This window comes from Salvelinus sp. IW2-2015, linkage group LG22 (genome assembly GCF_002910315.2).
Source record: "Salvelinus sp. IW2-2015 linkage group LG22, ASM291031v2, whole genome shotgun sequence".
NCBI classification, from domain to species: domain Eukaryota; kingdom Metazoa; phylum Chordata; class Actinopteri; order Salmoniformes; family Salmonidae; genus Salvelinus; species Salvelinus sp. IW2-2015.
The window spans coordinates 15,712,322-15,733,854 of record NC_036862.1 but is presented as its reverse complement, the minus strand read 5'-3'; the positions used below and the strand labels follow the sequence as shown (position 1 = coordinate 15,733,854).

Genomic DNA, 21,533 nt, shown 5'->3' with positions numbered 1-21,533 from the left:
ATACAACAGAAGGATATGAGTTATCACTCTCAATTGATGGATATGGTGATAGTTTTCCGTGTTAATCTTACTTCATTAATCAACTTTGTGAGATAAAAGTACATAAAGAATCTCTCATAATGGCTCCKTCATGTACTGTATGCTCAATGTCAGTCAGTGAATGTCACTCACCAGGTATACCCCCCTCCTCTCCCTGCAGGTCCCAGCGAGGCAGTGCGGAGCTCGGGTCAGTCAGGGGACATGGCGGTAGTGGTGGTGCCGGTGTTGTTCCTGCTGCTGCTGGGGCTGTGTGGGGTCCTGGTGGTCCTGTACCTGAGGCACCGCCGCCTMCAGAACAACTTCACCGCCTTCGCCAACAGCCACTACAACTCCCGCCTGGGCTCGGCCATCTTCTCCTCAGGGGACGAGCTGGGTAAGACTCCTTGGTTAAGTTCTATATCGAAGTAGCCCCACACATCCGTAGTTGCGTTGCTCCCTTYTTTTGTGCTCCTGTGCAGGACGCTTGATGTTACTGTTGACTGTGACGGTTGTAATGGAGGTTGATGTTATCAGTCTACACTGTGTTGAACTTGAACCACACTGTCTTTACTTGTGAACTGACACCCATAGATAATGCCTCTCTACGTCCATCTGATTGGCACGGCTTTTGGTCAAACATTTCTAGGGCCCGGAGTTTCTCCTGACCGTGTGACCTGACCATAAAAACTCTGGGCCTCAGTTAAAGGCTGTGCTACTAGGGACCGTAGTTTGTCCTTGTCAGGTCCCATCGTCCGGAGAAACTCCTAGCCCCACTAGAAAACCACATTTTTGCATGATCCGTTCTGATGCAACTATCATGTCCTTCTTCCCTCCTCCGTTCATCTCTCCTTRCCCCGTCCTCCTTAAAGGTGACGATGACGAAGACGCCCCCATGATCAGCGGCTTCTCAGACGACGTTCCCATGGTGATTGCGTAGTGGGACCACCCCTTCACGTCGTCGTCTACTTTTCCTCCCTATCACTCTACTACACACTCTGCCCTGCCTGTCCCAACCCGTCACCTACGCGCTGGTGCCCACGTGGTATGACCAAAAGGTCAGAGGTCACGAAAGAAGGTGCGCCAACACTTTCGTCAACCAACCCACTCCGAGAAAAAAGTCTTATTGGATTCAGGATCAAAGGAAGAAAAGTGAAGCGCAACGAGAGATATTTTTTAGAAAAATACGATGCACTTTTTTTGGATGCGCAATAACTTATTTTTTTATACATAATATATATATATATATCGGTCAAAGGACTTTGTTGAGCGGGAACTGATGCTAACTGTGAAGGATTGTGAGTTTGTCAGGCGAGTCGTGTGTTAGAGAAAATCCCCTTTTGAGTTACAAACTCACTCCATAAAGAACTGTTCATTGCTTGAAGCCAAAATAAGCACCTAGCAAAAAACATCCAATGCAGAAAATATACACCTAATACTGTAAAAGTAAAAAAAAAAAAAAAAATGTTTTACAAAGAAATGCTTCATAAACAGAGTTAGGAACTCAAGCTCTTGATACAGCATAAATTAACTTAGTGGTATTTATTCATGGTACGTTGTTCAGTGTCCGTACTGAAATCGATCTGAATATGTTGCTGTCTGTTGGAATGAGATCACTTTAATCTGTTGATATTTGGTTTGAAACTGTCCATTAGTCTAAACACTACAATTGGCGTCCGAGTAACCATCCAATGAGTAGCGATTAGATGAAATCGATGGCACCATGCTGTGTCTTATAGATCCATGTTCCTCCTACCACCAGCACAGGAGTGGCTGTAGTCAACTCAGCAGTAACAATAGTACCGAAAAYTTATTCCAGTTTACCGTGCTTTTAACTCCAAAACGTCAGCGCGATCATTCGGTTGTGTTTCTCTACTCGCAATGCTGCATCGATAATGCTGTAGGTGGATCTATAGGAAAATAGTTTGATTTTAATTGGTTTTATCAGGACCACCACGGTGTAAATATTATTGTTATTCAAATATTATTACGCCCAATTAGCTGCCGTTAGTTTGTAGTGTTTGGAACGTTTGTCTCTGATGTTCTCAGGGAACTGGGTCTTTGTCTGGTCTGACACTGGCGTGGTCTGATCATCTGAGTCTTTCGCCAACACTCGGGAACCCTCACTGAGGTACTATAGTAACCCTAGGGGCAATGATGAGCATGATGTTGGAATGACGTCATTTTATGGTTGTAAACTGTTTTTCTGGTTGAGAAGAAGTTATAAAACCAGATTACAAGGAACTTGTCTCTGTTACAACAAGAAAACAATGTATTTTTCATGACGAGAGCAAGATGTCATGGGAAAGACGTCACATTTTGGTTGTTGTGGTTGCTGTTATTCTTTTTTTTTWAACAAAAAATGTATACTTCTAATCACAACCTGATGATAATGTCATTAAAGACATTATAATGACGTAATGGGAACCACTTTTGCTTGCTGGGATAGCAGTATGATGTTTAGGTCACAGTGAGGGGGACTGTGTCCAGCTCTGTCTCACTGTGTAGCCAAAATGCTTCACGTCAATAGGATGTGACAAGCTTAAGAAGAATATTTTATTTTTCCCTTTCCCATCCTATTGTGTAGTCATGAAACGTGTATTTTCGTCTATGCTAAAGAGCCATTTRAAGTTGATGTAAGGTATGATGCTTGTATTCATTGACCTGTTTTTTGGTTTATTTGTAAATTTGTTCATGAATGTATTTTATATCTGTGATTTTATGGCTTTGAGGCGATGTGGAAACCGGTCACGTTACTAGTCCCCCCCCTTCTACCTCCCACCCCTCGTGTGAAATGGATACATTTGCAGTCCTCTCACTTTGTAAAGCCAAAAAACTACTTTGAAATGTTCACCCCTATACTCTTGGAAGAGAGACCTGAAAATGGGTTTTGATAGTGTCTGACTGTAGACTGGTTCAGGGCAGGCATCGTGCCCCCAGGCACCAGGACCACGTTCCCACCTCCATTCCCATATCCCACTGTGGTGGTGACGTCACAGCAGCCCCCCCCCCATCGCACTCTTCCTTCCCGGTCACTGCAGGGCTGCTTTCACTACATGTTTTGACGTTCTTCTCCGTAAGGTACTTGTGATTCTATCTCCCCCTTTTCTGCTTTCCTGGCCTTAAATAGTGTTGATACTGTTTATTTTCTGTGGACTTCGATTTGCCACATATGCCTTATTAGAAAACACATTGAGTGTGTATGTATGTACTGTATTTATGACGACACAAGTGCACACCCACACTCACAATACCCTTACACAATGCTAAAGAGAATGATCTGTACTGAAGAGAGAGCAGTAGAAGTTGTTATTGTTATATACAGGTCACTACTCCTGTCTGCATTGGCTGTTTAAAAGGCACATATCTAAAGCCACCTGATGATTTTATCTCATGTAGTCCAAGTTTTGACAATTGTACAAAATATAATTKTTGATTATTGTGTGACCGTTTCAACCCCTACCCCCTCCCAATGTAGACTTTTTTTTCTTTCTGTAAAATAGTATGCTTAAAGTTTTTGCACAGAATATAATGTTGGACACCGCCATATTTTAATATGTTGATCTTGCTTGCTTATGGGGGTCTCAAGGACGTGAGATGTTTGAGGTACAGTGTGAAGTGTTTTTYAAACCACTTATACTGAAATAAACTTACTGGAAATGTGGCAAAGCCTCATTTTCCTCTTCTTTCTCAGAGAGGATGGATGGATGGATGGATAAAAACAACAACACTGAAGATCTCTGCTTTCTAAAATGTTTATTGAATTATTTTTAGTTGACTTTACTGTCTTTAGTCAATGTCCTTCCAACTTACAAATGTTTTTGATAGAAATAAACAAATCTCCCATCGATCACACACAGTGGCACAGAGTCTCCTCAAAGGCCCTTAACAAAGTGAAGGCAAACGCATAGCCTTGGTTAACCACAGAATGCTATGAGTAAGTCCTTCAGTATTTGGCAGCGCGAGACAGGAAGGAGTGCATGTAAACAGTGAGGTGAAGGGTGTGTCTGTAGAGGCTTTAGAGTACGGATGTCCTGGAGATGAACTGGGATCAGTCTTTAATCAGGCCACTCTCACTGTGGTTTTTGACTCGCGTCTCCTCTTTGCACCCAAAACATTCTGGGGCCGGCCAAAATCTCCTCGCCTTTTCATCCTCCCTCCTTCCTCCAGTCATGCAGAACGGCCACAGCTCCACTGACGCTCATAGGCTTTTATGACTGTTGAGTGAAGGGCATTGTCCACACTCTCAGGGGAACTTCTGGGAAAGAGACAGAGGGGGAGAAACAATCAGTGAGGTCATTACAACTTGTATGCAGGCTGCAGAATTCCCCAGACAGCTCTATGATTAAMTAGAGGCAGGTGTGCTTCTCAGAAGAGTAGCCTGTCAAGCTGGACGTTTTGAAGGTACAAAGTACAGTAATCAATGGAATAGKCGTCCATTAAATAAAAAACAACAACACGATAAGCAGAGCGAAAGAGAGTAATGTCTTTTGTGTTTTTAATCAAAGTTTTGAAGTGCCACTTTAATCAAGTGTACAGATTTATTTTGGGGGGGAAAGTAATTGTATACTTAAATAGTGCTGTTCATGATTTTACTAAGTTTATTTCAACAGGGTCATTAGCAAGAGGCTCTTTACACTTCTTCTATATGTCATGCTTTCAGTATATCAACAGCAGGTCAAACTTCATAAAATATTATAAGACTTAAAGACACTATGGAAGTTGAATTCCTCTCTGATTCAGAGGGGTTGGGTTAAATGCCGAAGACACATTTCAGTTGAATYCATTCAGTTGTGCAACTGACTAGGTATCCCTTTTCCCTAATTGTTTGTTTAATGTTGACTTGACTGTTGGCTGTATGGTTCATATACAGCACATTATCACATACATAATATTTATATCATAAGAAGGTGTGCTCCTTTCTGTCCAATGAGGTATTTCTAGAAAAAATTATTTTGTCCACTTGGGTGACCCCTTTTGGCTCAAGAGCGTCCCCAGAGGCAAATGTTCTGTATGGCCTCATCTTTAATCTCTTTCATTCCTTTGCACCAGATCTTTTGTGTTTCACCTGAAAAGAACTCTCTGACCGTGCCAAAATAAATGCCACAAAACAGTTCATAATCTTGGGACTTCAAACAACACTGATATAGTACAGGGCATTAAATCCTGACAGGGACGTTATCATATATTGCCCAAAGAGTAACCAACAGGGCTGTCTCCCTCAACAAAAATACCCTGTCGGGAAGCGCTGTTGGAAATGTTTGCTTGTCTCCTGTCTCTTATTTCTCTGACTAAACTCGTCTGGTTGTGTTTATTTTCAGATCTGACTTGTCCTGGTCAACCACAGACAGCGGACCCAGACATGCTGTGCTCGGATGAATCCAAGTATATTTGTTGTGTAGGCTACATACAGATGCTTTTAAAAGCTCTTTAAAACAGCGCCCAATGACGATGCACTGTAACAGACTGCTCTCTTTCTTTCTCTCACGCTCTTTCACTCGCTCTGCTCTAAAAAGAAAGTCCATTCCACTCTTAAGTAGCTAAGACGTTCTAAATTGAGCTGCCGTACACCTCTCCATTCTCACCTGTCCATCAAATTCTGAGGGCAGCTCAGACAGAGAGCAGTGACACCACGGAGTGTCATGTTTTCTGCAGTCAGAAAGGKTCCCTCACTTAACTGTTCACAGTAACTGTGCCACCATGCCAGTGTCCTTGGCTTTTTTTGTTTGCCTTTTTAGAGTATAGGGCACCATTTGGGTTCCAGAGAAGCTCTTCTTCCTTCGTCATGCTCAAGGCTACCACTAGAGGTCTCCCGTGTATGGTTTCTGTGCTGTCAGAGAAAGACCTGCTTGTTGAAGAAGTTAATTCCTCCCTATTTCTCTGACTTAATGTTATTTTCTAGTGAATAAGTAATTCATCTCTTTCCAAATTACTATCACTGTTTGTTTGAATACCGGATGTCAATGCACTGAGATAAAACTACGTTGTTCAAGATTTGTGACCATTAGTTATAGATTGGAATATTCCACATCATGGTATCACTATCGACCTTTACAGACAACAATAATCACTAAACAGGGCTTTAAAAATGATCCCAAACGTAAGCTGCCAGGCCCTGACCCTCTTCAACTGGTGTAATTTCATGTCAGTCACAGATTTGTCTCCCTCCCACTCCCCCCTATGGAGTGGACAAGGGGCAGTTGTTCTGTCYGTGACATGTCAGTGCATCGGAGGGAGCAGCGTTGAGGCTGTGGCCTCATATCAGCCCCAGCAGAGGCAACAGTGGGCTCCAGTGTATACTGCAGCCAGGAAACGGCCCGGGACCTGGGAGGATGATGAGCAGATGCTGGGGAGGAGGGGGGTTTGGAGTTGGGAGGGTGAGCGGGGTAGTCTGGATAAACAGCCCGTACTGTCATGGCCAGGCAGCGTTCACCGTACACAGCACAGACTGGACAGTGCAGAACACACACACATCCCAAGGTTGTTTTAAACCAATAGGTTACCTAGTTCACAAATGTGCCTGTCACAGTTTCGGATGAAAATCTTCAGATTAACAATAGTCAGCCCCATATATAGTCATTTTCCTGGCACCATGGTTCTGAGACTCCCACATTGCTTCTGGTAAGTACTCAAACAACCCTGTTACAAAGTCCTGTAGCCTACAGTACCCCTCTATCGGGCCTCAGGTCGCTAAGGATTCCCACTGGCCAGAGATTTGGGAGGAGGAAACTTGAACAAGTGTTCATTCCTTAGCCTGGAATCTCCTCCAGCAGAGGGCATGCTTGATATAACACCATCTGTGTTGCCTCCTCAACAAGCCATTTATTACTACCACATTACAGTGTTCCAGGACCCAATCAAACTGATAAACATCATTAGTCAACTCCCTTGTCGAATCCTCTTGTATAGAGAGGTGAATGACTGCAAAAGCAAAGAGAAAAGTGTTGTGTCCTGTATGCTGGGAAAGAAAGACTTCAGATATGTGTAGTCCCATAGAGCAGCATAGATGTCTAGTCGAGAGAGAAGGGAGATTTCTTGTTAAGTCACAATTATGTTTTTTATTGTATGATACAGGCTATATTACCCTTTTAATTAATAGAACTTCAAGTTAACAACATTTTTCCACTTTATTATAATTATACAAAATGTACAAAGTAGTGTGGATATATTTGATACATTTTAAARATAACACACAACTGCGAGACGGTACTATTCATGGCATAATTACACATGAGACAAAATTACCAAGTTAAAAGTAACAATCCGCAGGCTTTATTTTAAGATGACAATATCATACACATATAAATACAATTTCTGACCAATATAATAAAACAATATGCCACTGCAGTTATTGAATTTAAAACTACAAATCTAGGCTACCAAGAACACATCTGAGTTAAATTCAGAAGATGGAAACATGACAACATCAGAGTTACTGCTTCCATTTTCTCCGTTTGACTATTAGTTTTGCCTTGAAAGATCAGTTGAGAAAAAATGAGGGAAACATCAAGAGAATGGAGGACGCTATGCTAAGCGCGTTATGATAGCATTACGCCGACAGAATCCAATTGGCGGGAAGAGTGAGCCTCTCATGTATGTCCATGATAACATGTTTACACGCTGCGTGGCTATACGTCCCCATGAACACACACACACTGAGTCATCATCTATTTGACACCGCAATATATATGACACCGTGCCCTTCCTTCATGAAGGACGGAAMGGCATTCTCCTTGAGAGTTCCTCCCCTACCATTATGAAACCTTTAGACACTTCACACAGTGGGCTCTCGTGGCCAATCCAATCAGAGGACCATGGAGGRTCCTGAGTACAACTCAGTTGGAGGTCAGTGATGGGCAGTGAACAGTGTGTGTGTCGGTGTGTGGTCTCTACAGCCACTTGACCAGAGGAAGAGAGTCCACCTTACTCACTTCCCAGGGGTCAAGAGGTCCCTGACCCACTGATTGGTTGGGAGCTAAAAGGTCAATAGGCTGGTCACTGGTGGCTGCTCAAGGTCAAAGACAGGCTTTTGATAGAGAAGGCAGGCGTTGTGGACAGCAAGCCACGGCCATTGTGATCTATTGTGAGCGAACACTGTTAGGGGGAACTGAAAAGGCACTTATCCCCGAGAAACATTTAAATGTCCAGGTTGAAAGAAAGTTATCCTTGTGGATCAGATAATGACATTTTAACTTGCATCAAAGAGTGCCTTGGTATTGTTTTTAGTATGGAAACTTCAGTTTCAGGAGCTACTGCAGGTTTCCATCCATTTGTCTAAAGATTTTCAAGTGAAGATTATAATATTCACATAAAAAGAGATGTACATTTTACAGGCAGCGGTGTGTTTCCATCAAATTGGCTTGTTGCGAATAAAAAGCTGTGCATGATTACGAAGTGCACATAAAAAGCACTTTGTCGTAGGACCACACAACATAGCATCATGTGACTACAAAATTACTGCGACATGATGGCTAATCTATCAACAATTGCGCAAAAACAAATGAGCTGCCATTTGTCACATGATCTATTTCACAGACAAAAAAAGGATCCACCCTTTCAAACTTATTTTGTTTTCGTCAACATTTACGYAAATTTACTGACAATTGCTGTTTCCATCAGGCCTGGCCTGAGTTTTTCATCCGACAGGCAGCCTACRTTTTACTGGCATAAAAAGAGTTGGATGGAAACATGGCTAAGTAAGAAGGTGACATTTCTCTGYCGGTGAATGATGCTCAACTTGTTTTAAGTCCTTGGCTAAGAGATCGATTAATGTCTGAGTATCTGTGTACCCTACCAAGTGGGCAACATTTGGCACAGGACATCATAATGATGTTGCTTTGTAAGTCGCTCTCGATACGAGTGTCCGCTAAATGACTACAATTGGAAGATGTCCTTTCTGGTTGTWAACTTGTTTTCAATAGATGCCTCACCAGATAAGATGTGTAAAAAACATCCGCCTTATGTCATTGCAACCAGTTCTGCCCACTGGGTAAAGTGTTGGGTGAACATTAACATTAGTATTCAAAGCAGATGTCTGCTGGGACTGTCCAGCAGGATAGGACGCTYAAAGCCAAGTTCAAACTTTCAATCACTTCACTCTGCTTTGGGAGACGAGTAGATTGACCTCGTCAGAGAAACACATGGGGCTGTGGTTGTGGTGGTTTAGGTAGAATATTCTGGGTATATTTCCTGGTATTGGTCCATTCCAACTTTCATGCCCTTGAGGTGCCTGTTTCTCCCCCTTATGACGTTTTGGAAATGTTAAACATAACCCCCCCCTCTAGACACTTACCAGATGTTTGACTGTAACCTTTGTATGTTCGTCTTTCACCTTRCTTTATGGCCAGGGTTTCATTCAAAGATGAGTTGGCTCTTATTGTCATGTAATACTGGTTCTATTATGAGTTAACCACTTCTTAGTGTGGAACATGTGTGATACCTATGGTTTTCAGGGAATACAAATGAGGCAAATAGCACCCTTGCATTCTCAACATTTCTAATAACTCCCATCTCTCACACACACACACACACACAATCTTGACCTTTCCAATAAATATACCTTTCAATCCACTTCAGCCCCGAACTCGGCTACCATATTATTTGTGTCTGGATGGCTAGCACTGTCCTGGTGCTGTGTGGGGTTTAATTGGAGGATCATGTAGGTCTTTCTAGCCAATCGGAGAGATTGGTGCTGTTCCTCTCCTAGCAACAAGACTCCCTAGCTGTGCTGTGCTGCTAGCTAACTGACACCTAGAATAACTCCGTTTTTTTCCTTTATTTTTCCTTTCGTTCCGTCTGTCTTTCATTCTTGTTATCCTTGTCAGTTATCTTTCATCAAACATACTGTAGCCATCAACAAAATGTCAATAAGCTGCGTCTGGCCACAGTATAAATAACAGTAGACCTGAGGACACAGGTCCTGACTTGGTGTGTGTCATAAGAGGCATCATTTACTAGTCTTTTCTTTGACTTGAGTGAAACTAAAATCTCATGTACAATTCATCTTTGTCATCGTTTTCTGTAATTTCTTTAAAAGCATTTATCATTGATASAAAGGAGATGAAGTGAATGAGAATAGAGAAATTAAGTCATCTTCCAAGTGAAAGAAAGAGATGGGTAGATGAAACAATAGCCTGCGGTGCAGTCATATTGTGAGATAAAACAATATCATGAGACAGAGAATCTTATTTATATCGCCGCAAAAATGACAGATGTATTTATTTTTGTCCATTTCTGTCTTAGATTCTCCCTCCAACTCCCAAATGGCACCCTATACCATATATGCCTATAATGCATGCCTTTTGACCAGAGCCCTATGGGTCCTGGTCTAAACCAGTGCACTTTATAGGGCATAGGGTACCATTTAAGACTCATTCGAGGTGTGCTACTATGCCGGATGGCGAACACTATCATATTCTCTCCATGGCGACTGCTGACCCCTTTCAGTGCATACTTCCTAATAATAGCGGGCCTGGTCAGGTTGCTATGTTTAGCAAGGTGTCAATGAGTCTCCATCAGGACTGGGGCTAGCTGCCTATCTCCACACAGAGTGGACAAGGTTGAGATGGCTTACCACCTCCTAGCCCTTCTGCTGTTTCAGCATCAAGCTCTGGGATCAACCCTCAGCTCAACATACACGCACAAACACACACACGAGTGACACAAGCCTACCAGACGAGCTAAATAATTTCTATGCTCGCTTCGAGGCAAGTAACACTGAAACATGCATGAGAGCATCAGCTGTTCCGGACGACTGTGTGATCACGCTCTCTGCAGCCGATGTGAGTAAGACCTTTAAACAGCTCAACATTCACAAGGCCGCAGGGCCAGATGGACTACCAGGACGTATACTCRGAGTATGCACTGACCAACTGGCAAGTGTCTTCACTGACAATTTCAACCTCTCCCTGTCTGAGTCTGTAATARCAACATGTTTCAAGCAGACCACCATAGTCCCTGTGCCCAAGAACACTAAGGTAACCTGCCTAAATGACCACCAACCCGTAGCACTCACGTATGTAGCCATGAAATGCTTTGAAAGGCTGGTCATGGCTCACAACACCATTATCCCATAAACCTTAGACCTCAATTCAGACTTAGACCCCACTCCAATTTACATACCGCACCAACAGATCCAAAGATGATGCAATCTCTATTGCACTCCACACTGCCCTTTCACACCTGGACAAAGGAACACCTATGTGATAATGCTATTCATTGACTACAGCTCAGCGTTCAACACCATAGTGCCCTCAAAGTTCATCACTAAGCTAAGGACCCTGGGACGAAACACCTCCCTCTGCAACTGGATCCTGGACTTCCTGACGGGCCGCCCCCAGGTGCTAATGGTAGGTAACAACACATCCGCCACGCTGATCCTCAACACGGAGGCCCCTCAGGGGTGCGTGCTCAGTCCCCTCCTGTACTCCCTGTTCACTCATGACTGCACGGCCAGGTACGACTGCACGGCCAGGCACGACTCCAAAACTATCATTAAGTTTGCTGATGACACAACCGTGGTAGGCCTGATAGCCAACAACGATGAGACAGCCTATAGGGAGGAGGTCAGAGACCTGACCGTGTGGTGCAAGGACAGCAACCTCTCCCTCAATGTGATCAAGACAAAGGAGATTATCGTGGACTACAGGAAAAAGAGGACAGAGCATGCCCCCATTCTCATCGACGGGGCTGTGGTGGAGCAGATTGAGAGCTTCAAGTTCCTTGGTGTCCACATCACCAACAAACTAACATGGTCCAAGCACACTAAGACAGTTGTGAAGAGGGCACGACAAAACCTATTCCCTCTCAGGAGACTGAAAAGATTTGGCATAGGTCCTCAAATCCTCAAAAGATTTTACAGCTGCACCATCGAGAGCATCCTGACGGGTTGCATCACTGCCTGGTATGGCAACTGCTCAGTCTCCGACCGCAAGGCACTACAGAGGGTAGTGCGTACGGCCCAGTACATCACTGGGGCCAAGCTTCCTGCCATCCAGGACCTCTATACCAGTGTCAGAGGAAGGCCCTAAAAGTTGTCAAAGACTCCAGCCACCCTAGTCATAGACTGTTCTCTCTGCTACCACACGGCAAGTGGTACCGGAGCGCCATGTCTAGGTCCAAGAGGCTTCTAAACAGCTTCTACCCACAAGRCATAAGACTCCTGAACAGCTAATCAAATGGCTACCAAGACTACCCCCCCCTCTTTTACACTGCTGCTKCCCTCTGTTATTATCTATGTATAGTCACTTTAATAACTCTCCCTACATGTACATATTACCTCAATTACCTCGACACCGGTGCCCTACACACACACACGCAGACATGTTTTCAATGTTACATATCTGCTTCACATATCTGTGTGGTACAACAGACAAACCATCTATCTATACAAACAACCCACATCCTGAGCACCGTTAATAATACCAGCTTGCTTGGCAACTTAATGAAACAACTGTGAAGCGTGAGAAAGACAAACTTGACTTTTAAACCCCCTGGCTCAAACATGACCTCTTGTGAGAAAACTGGAGAAATCCCAGTAACCCCCCCCATTCAGCTTCCTCCCACTTCCACACTATTGGCCACTTGCCCTGCCCTGGTCATGATTTAAGACATTAATACAGATTTGTTAATATTTGTAAATATTAGTAGATGGCTGTTGGCACTCTACTGAATCGTTTTCACCTCTTTAACACTGTYTCTAACTACATACTTGTTTGCCAAATACCACAGACTCCCTTATGTACGGTGGCCTACTAAGCACAAACCATATATGCATGTACACATTGTTTTACACATATTGTAGATGTAAATGTCTCTTCTGCAATGTCATTGGTGCCTTTTTAGCATAGCCTAAAATGTGAGGCTTCTGAGTTATTATTTTTATTCTCCAATGTTACGGACATCTCCCCAGCATTGGACAAGGCTAGAGGTGTTCTGTAGCTACAGAGACTCCATGTGGCTTAAACCAATACAATCTCTTCCATGTGGCGAGAGGGTTATAYTAAGCCCCATAGGCATCTCTGAGGAGGGTACAAGTTTGAAACTGAGATGTTAACAGCACAGGCACAACCTACTGAGTCGATGTTTTGCTTGCATGAGCGTTTAATGTTCTTTTCCTGTGAACTCTTGTTCCTTTAGTCATTGCGAGGTTCTCTGGTCTTCAAGAGTGACTGTCTGTCCATCCGTCTATTTGTCATCACGCGACATTGGCGACACCTGGAACGGGGTGACTATGGACAGGCACAGTGTAGATCTTGTCATTTCCTCCTGTGATTGAATCGCTCCTCCTCCCAGCACACGGTACACTGGCAACATAAAAGTTTGTTGTTTGAACCGTGGCACCGCTGATCACCTATTGTTCTGGCTCATTAATATCCGTTGCAAATCTGCTTATTCTCCAGATTCCYTCAATACGGCTCGGACAAAGGGATGGTTATTGCAGGGCCCTTCTAAGAACAAAAAACAAATAGCGGTTGCCAACGTGTTTCTTGATTCTCAGGAGCCCCAACAATGGGATTCTTTGTGGGACAGTAGGGGGATTGATGGGCATCGTGCTCTGCAGTGTGGGATGGCTGCAGTGAGTCCACGTCTCTTTCTCCCTTGCTCTCTGGGTTGAACACAGCAGAGTAGCTGCCATTCAAGCCCTTTTTTAGTCCGTCTCACACACAATACCTAAAGCTAATGCTACCATGTTGAGTAAGGCTCTCTCCATCTAAGCTGCAAAGATGGGAAGTTGGGACTGGCAAGATAGCAAAGAGGCTCTAAAATGGCCAAAGATGAAAGATGGCTTGAGTGTGAACCAAAAATACTTGGATAATTTTATTGTGTCATGTCATTTCCCCCCTCATTATCGAATGTGTCCAGAATTGCCACCCGCCAACCCCTCTTTTACGCTACTGCTACTCTCTGTTCATCATATTTGCATAGTCACTTTAGCCATATCTACATACTACCTCAATCAGCCTGACTAACCGGTGTCTGTATGTAGCCTCGCAATTTTTTTATAGCCTCGCTACTGTATATAGCCTGTCTTTTTACTGTTGTTTTATTTCTTTACCTACCTATTGTTCACCTAATACCTTTTTTTGTACTATTGGTTAGAGCCTGTAAGTAAGCATTTCACTGTAAGGTCTACCTACACCTGTTGTATTCGGCGCACGTGACAAATAAACTTTGATTTGATTTGATCTGCCCCTCACTGCCAACTTCCGAAGTTAATGAAAACACAACATTCGCTCTCTCTCTCAGCCCCCCCTCTCTCTGCCCCCCCCTTGCTCTCTCTCCAGCCCTCCGTTACCATTCACTCACTGAGGCCATTACCAAACAGTGTCTGGGGACATGGTTGGGGCGACGGGCATCCTGGGAGAAAAAGTCTCTCTGGTCTGGACACGGTGTCACATTAATCCGTGCCAGCTTCCTTCACATGTCATGACTGGAGGGAAGGAGCCAAACTGGGGCCCCCAGTCCCATGCATAACCATATAGATGGAAACTGTCTGTTGGTGATTGCAGTGACATTTGAATGGATATTCTGTGGCTGCCTGTTGAGCGGAGCGAACCTCCCACATTGGCATGGCATTGGCTGGAAATATGTGCATTCAGATGGCTACTTGACAGGGAAGAGAGACACAGTGCAACATTTTACACAAGATCAATTGAAGACCATTGAAAGATCATAAAATKTTAACACAGAGAAACCCACATTCATATTAGGAAATATTTCCATATATCTTTTTATGAATACTGAATTATTACTGTTTCAGATATAAGTGTTACTGGCTGGGTTGTGTCTCCAAGTGTTTTTGGCTTGCTGGTTTCGAGAAAGAGCTTTGTTTTCAAATAAGGACTATTCTGTCTTTAATGTCTACTTGTTAAATGTTTGTAATGTCTTAATGTAAATGTGATTGTTTGTAATGTCTTTTAAGTTCTGTTGGAACCCGGGAAGATTAGCTGACATTATGGCGTCAGCTAATGGGGATCCTAATAAAAATGCAAATTCAAATTGTAGAGTTTCAAGTAAAGACATTCAGGACTGAAAGATTCTCTGATTGAATGGAATCCCTTCCATCATGTTATGTGTATAAAAAAGAAAATCACGTTATAGACTACTGCAACTGAATGAGGCTGGCTAGTGGCTAGTAGCAGTAGTATGCGAGAAGAAATGTCAATTTTCTGCTCAGCTTAATTTGTTTGAGAATTTCAATCAATCCAATCATATGCAGTGAGTAGAACCTGAACTGTATAGGCCTGACCAATGCTGACATCAACACATTATTAATAGCCAACCCAAAGAGGAATGACAGTCGGACACTTCTTTACATTCTAGAACAGGAAAAGAAACAACCCATTTATTTTTACCCTTTCCAAGTACTCCTATAATAGAAAATGCAAGTGTCTAAAGTTGAGCAACTGGACCTTATTGTGGCAGCTCTATTCTGAGCCTGGGCTAAATTATACAAACCCTAGAGACTAGTGGGTCAGGTGGTCTGAAAGATGTGCATTCCTCAGCAGCACACACACACCCTCCCTGAACCCCCCTGCAGACAGGCATAAGCCCCCATTTCTCTCCTAGACTTTCCCAGCTGCAGGAGATGGAGGCTTTATACCCCAACAAGGACTACGCCCCAAATGGCATCCTATTCTGGTTAAAAGCAGTGCACTATATTAGGAATAGGGAGCCATTTGGGACACAAGCATGATCAGATAGAGGCTCTGCTGCCCCTGATCCTCTTCTGCAGTAGCCATTCTGATAAGGAGATCATCGTAATGACACAACCTCCGGAGTCCATTTGTCGCTCACTCTGATGTTTCGGAACAGTAGGAAATGGGGTGTCTGTTTTTTATACTGTTTTGACAGGAGGTCAAAACAGTGGCTACAGACAGTGAGAAGGCTACAGACAGTGAGAAATCTGAAAACAACACCATAGGTCAGTGCAACCATGCCAGCCATACAGTGGGGCAAAAYAGTATTTAGTCAGCCACCAATTGTGCAAGTTCTCCCACTTAAAAAGATGAGAGAGGCCTGTAATTTTCATCATAGGTACACTTCAACTATGACAGACAAAATGAGATTCCACTCAAATATCGCGGCTGTACGGTTCTAATCGTTTAGCAAGGTGTCATGAGTCCCATCGGGACTAGGGGGCTTAGCTGCCTATCTCCACACAGAGTGGACAGGTTGAGATTGGCTTTACCACCATCCTAGCCCTTCTGGCTGTTTCAAGATCAAGCTCTGGTATACCCTCAGCTCAACATAAACACGCACAACACACACACGAGTGACACAAGCCTACCAACGAGCTAAATAATTCTATGCTCGCTTCGAGGCAAGTAACCTGAAACATGGCATGAGAGCATCAGCTGTTTGAGACGAGTGGTCACATCTCTCTGCAGCGATGTGAGTAAGACGCTTTAAACAGCTCACATTCACAAGGCCGCAGGGCCAGATGGACTACAGGACGTGACTCCTGAGTATAGCACTGACAACTGGCGTGTCTTCATGACAATTTCAAACCTCTCCCTGTCTGAGTCTGTTTCAACATGTTTTCAAGCAGACCACCATAGTCCCTGTGCCCAAGAACACTAAGGTAACCTGACCTAAATGACCACCCAACCGTAAGCACTCACGTATGTAGCCATGAATGCTTTGAAAGCTGTCATGGCTCACACACATTATCCCATAAACCTTAGACCTAATCGACTTAGACCGCTACTCCAATTGTAATACCTGACGCAACAGATCCAAAGATGATGCAAATCTCTATTGCACTCCACTGCCTTTCACACCTGGCAAAGGAACAACTTGTAATGCTATTCGACTAAGCTCGAAGTTCAACACATGCCAAAGTTCGATACAGCTACAGCTAGAACCTGGGACGAAACCTCCTCTGCAAGCTGGATCTGGACTTCTCTGACGGGCCGCCCAGGTTGCTAATGGTAGTAACACTACGCCACGCTGATCGTCAACAACGGAGGCCAATGGTGCGGTTCAGTCCCCTCACTGGTACTCCCTGTTCATCATGACTGCACTAGCGCCAGGTACGACTGCACGGCCCAGGCACGACTCCAAAACTATCATGTAGTTTGCTGATGACCAACACGTGGTAGGCTTGATAGCCAACAACGATGAGACAGCCTATATGGGATGGAGGTCAGAGACCTGACCGTGTGGTGCAAGACAGCAACCTCTCCTCAATGTGATCAAGACAAGGAGATTATCGTGGATACAGGAAAAGAGGACAGAGCATGCCCCCATTCTATCGACGGGGCTGTGGTGGAGCAGATTGAGAGCTTCAAGTTCTTGGTGTCCACATCAACCAATCAAACTAACATGGTCAAGCAACTAAGAAAGTTGTTGAAGAGGGACGATCAAAACCTATTCCCTCTCAGGAGATGAAAAGATTTGGGATGGTCTCAATCCTAAAAGATTTTACAGCTGCACCATCGAGAGCATCCTGACGGGTTGCATCACTGCCTGGTATGGCAACTGCTCAGTCTCCGACCGAGGCACTACAGAGGGTAGTGCGTACGGCCCAGTACAATACTGGGGCCAAGCTTCCTGCCATCCAGGACTCTATACCAGTGTCAGAGGAAGGCTAAAAGTTGTCAAAGACTCCAGCCACCCTAGTCATGACTGTTTCTCTGACTACACACACGGCAAGTGGTACGGGAGCGCCATGTCTAGGTCCAAGAGGCTTCTAAACAGCTTTACCCACAAGATAAGACTCCTGAACAGCTAATCAAATGGCTACAAACTACCCCCTCATTTTACACTGCTGCTACCCTTGTTATATTCTATGTATAGTCACTTTTAATAACTCTCCTACATGTACATATTACCTCAATTACCTGACACCGGGCCTCTAACACACACACACGCAGACATGTTTTCAATGTTACATATCTGCCTCACATATCTGTGTGGTACAACAGACAAACCATCTATCTATACAAACAAACAATCTGAGACACGTTAATTACAGCTTGCTTGGCAACTTAATGAAACAACTGTGAAGCGTGAGAAGACAAACTTGACTTTTAAACCCCCTGGCTCAAACAATGACCTCTTGTGAGAAAACTGGAGAAATCCAGTAACCCCCCCCATTCAGCTCCTCACTTCCCACTATTTGGCCACTTGCCCTGCCGCTGGTCATGATTTAAGACATTAATACAGATTTGTTAATAATTGTAAATATTAGTAGATGGCTGTATGGCACTCTACTGAAGTGTTTTCACCTCTTAAACACTGTTTCTAACTACAACTTGTTTGCCAAATACACACAGACTCCCTTATGTACGGTGGCCTACTAAGCACAAACCATATATGGCATGTACACATTGTTTTACACATATTGTAATGTAAATGTCTCTTCTGCAATGTCATGGGCCTTTTTAGCATAGCCTAAATTGTGAGGCTTCTGATTATTATTTTTATTCTCCAATGTTACGACATTTCCCCAGCATTGGACAAGCTTAGAGGTGTTCTGTAGCTACAGAGACTCCATGTGGCTTAAACCATAACAATCTCTTCCATGTGGCGAGAGGGTTATAATAGCCCTCGGCATCTTTGAGGAGGGTAAAGTTTGAAATGAGAGATGTAACAGCAAGGCACAACCTACTGAGTCGATGTTTTGCTTGCCATGAGCGTTTAATGTTCTTTTCTGTGAACTCTTGTTCCTTTAAGTCATTGCGAGGTTCTCTGGTCTTCAAGAGTGACTGTCTGTCCATCCGTCTATTTGTCATCACGCGACATTGGCGACGACTGGAACGGGGTGACTTATGCAGGCCAGTGTAGATCTTGTCATTTCCTCCTGTGATTGACGTACTCCTCCTCCCAGACAACGTCAGAACACTGAACATAAAGAGTTGTTGTTGAACCGTGGCACCGCTGATCACTATTGTTCTGGCTATAATTCTCGTTGCAAATCTGCTTATTCTCCAGATTCCTCAATACGGCTCGGACAAAGGGAGGTTATTGCAGGGCCCTTCTAAAACAAAAAACAAATGCGGTTGCCAACGTGTTTTTTGATTCTCAGGAGCCCCAACAATGGATCTTTGTGGGACAGTAGGGGGATTGATGGGCATCGTGCTCTGCGATGTGGGATGCTGCCAGTGAGTCACGTTCTTTCTCCCTTGCTCTCTGGGTTGAACACAGCAGAGTAGTGCATCAAGCCCTATTATTATCACGTCTCACACACACAATACCTAAAGCTAATGCTACCATGTTGAGTAAGGCTCTCATCCATCTAAGCTGCAAAGTATGGGAAGTTGGGACATGGCAAGATAGCAAGAGGCTCTAAAATGGCCAAAGATGAAAGATGCTTGAGTGTGAACCAAAAATACTTGGATAATTTATTGTGTCTTGTCATTCCCCCCTCATTATCGAATGTGTCCAGAATTGCCCCCGCCAACACTCTTTAACGTACTGCTACTACTCTGTTCATCATATTTGCATAGTCACTTTAGCCATATCTAACATACTACCTCAATCCAGCCTGACTAACCTGTTTATTGAGCTAGACATTTTTATAGCTGTACTGTATATAGCCTGTCTTTTTACTGTTTTTATTTCTTACCTACCATTGTTCACCTATATACCTTTTTTGTACTATTGGTTAGAGCTGTAAGTAAGCGGTAAGTTTACCTAATTATCAAGCGCACGTGACAAAAATTGATTTGATTTGATCTGCCCCTCACCGCCAACCTTCCAAGTTAATGAAAACAAACATTCGCTCTCTCTCTCAGCCCCCTCTCTCTGCCCCCCCTTGCTCTTCTCTCCAGCCCCGCACATTCACTCACTGAGGCCTTACCAAACAGTGTCTGGGGACATGGTTGGGGCGACGGGACTCCTGGGAGAAAAGTCTCCTGGTCTGGACACGGTGTCACATTAACCGTGCCAGCTTCCTTCACATGTCATGACTGGAGGGAAGGAGCCAAACTGGGGGCCCCAGTCCCATGCATAACCATATAGATGGAAACTGTCTGTTGGTGATTGCAGAGTGAATTTGAATGGATATTCTGTGGCTGCCTGTTGAGCGAGGCGAACCTCCACATTGGCATGGCATTGGCTGGAAATAATGTGCATTCAGATGGCTACTTGACAGGGAAGAGAGACACAGTGCAAACTTTACACAGGATCAATTGAAGACCATTGAAAGATGCATAAAATATTTAACACAGAGAACCACATTCATATTAGGAAAATATTTCCATATACTTTTATGAATACTGAATTATTACTGTTTCAGATATAAGTGTTACTGGCTGGGTTGTGTCTCAAGTGTTTTTGGCTTGCTGGTTTCGAGAAAGAGCTTTGTTTTCAAATAAGACTTATTTCTGTCTTTAATGTCTACTTGTTAAATGTTTGTAATGTCCTTAAGTAAATGTGATTGTTTGTAATGTCTTTTAAGTTCTGTTGGAACCCGCGGAAGATTAGCTGACATTACTGGCGTCAGACTAATGGGGATCCATAAATAATGCAAATTCAAATTGTAGAGTTTCAAGTAAGACATTCAGGACTGAAAGATCTCTGATTGAATGGAATCCCTTCCATCATGTTATGTGTATAAAAAAGAAAATCACGTTATAGACTACTGCAACTGAATGAGGCTGGCTTAGTGGCTCAGTAGCAGTAGTATGCGAGAAGAAAGTTCTTGCTCAGTTAATTTGTTTGAGAATTATATCCAATCATATGCAGTGAGTAAGAACCTGAACTGTATAGGCCCTGCACAATGCTGACATCAACCATTATTAATAGCCACCAAAGAGGAATGACAGTCGGACACTTCTTTACATCTAGAACAGGAAAAGAACAACCCATTTATTTTTACCCTTTCCAAGTACTCCTATAATAGAAAATGCAAGACTAAAGTTGAGCACTGACTATATTAGCAGCTCTATTCTGAGCCGCTAAATATAATAAACGAGACTAGTGGGTCAGCGTTAGAAGTGCATTCCTCAAGCAGCACACACACCCCCCTGAACCCCCTGCAGACAGGCATAAGCCCCCATTTCTCTCCTAGACTTCCCAGCTGCAGGACGATGGAGGCTTTATACCCCAACAAGGACTACGCCCAATGGCATCCTATTCTGGTTAAAGCAGTGCACTATATTAGAGAATAGGGAGCCATTTGGGACACAAGCCATGATCAGATAGAGGCTCTGCTTGCCCTGATCTCTCTCTGCAGTAGCATTCTGATAAGGAGATCATCGTAATTGACAAACCATCGAGTCCATTTGTCGCTCCTCTGATGTTTCGGAACAGTAGGAAATGGGGGTGTCTGTTTTTAACTGGTTTTGAACAGGAGGTCAAACAGTGGCTCAGACCGTGAGAAGGCTACAGACAGTGAGAAATCTGAAAACACACATAGGTCAGTGCAACACTGCCAGCCATATGTAACGGTGGTGTGTGTGTTTTAATTGCTGTCTCTCTGATGGGAAGCAGCAGTTGGGAGGGGGGGGGGGGGGGGGGGGTTTGGACTGGAGAAAAGACTGCCCGGTCTCCACTAATGTAACTGAATA

At 43.8% G+C, this 21,533-nt stretch overlaps 1 protein-coding gene and 1 long non-coding RNA gene across 2 annotated transcripts in view; one reads left to right on the top strand and one right to left on the bottom strand.

Moving 5' to 3' along the window:
* The window catches only part of LOC111949762 (sortilin-related receptor-like), a 40,186-nt gene extending 37,755 nt beyond the window's left edge, over positions 1-2,431 (top strand). Inside the window, 2 exon segments of the mRNA XM_070433993.1 lie at positions 200-412; positions 888-2,431. Of these exon segments, the coding sequence (XP_070290094.1) occupies positions 200-412; positions 888-955 (281 nt within the window). The 3' untranslated portion in view covers positions 956-2,431.
* Positions 2,432-3,752: 1,321 nt separating this feature from the next.
* Positions 3,753-21,533, bottom strand: part of LOC111982512 (uncharacterized) — a 172,665-nt gene continuing 154,884 nt past the window's right edge. Inside the window, exon 3 of the long non-coding RNA XR_011473854.1 lies at positions 3,753-4,273. This is a non-coding gene — a long non-coding RNA (uncharacterized lncRNA). The remainder of the gene's footprint in view (positions 4,274-21,533) is intronic.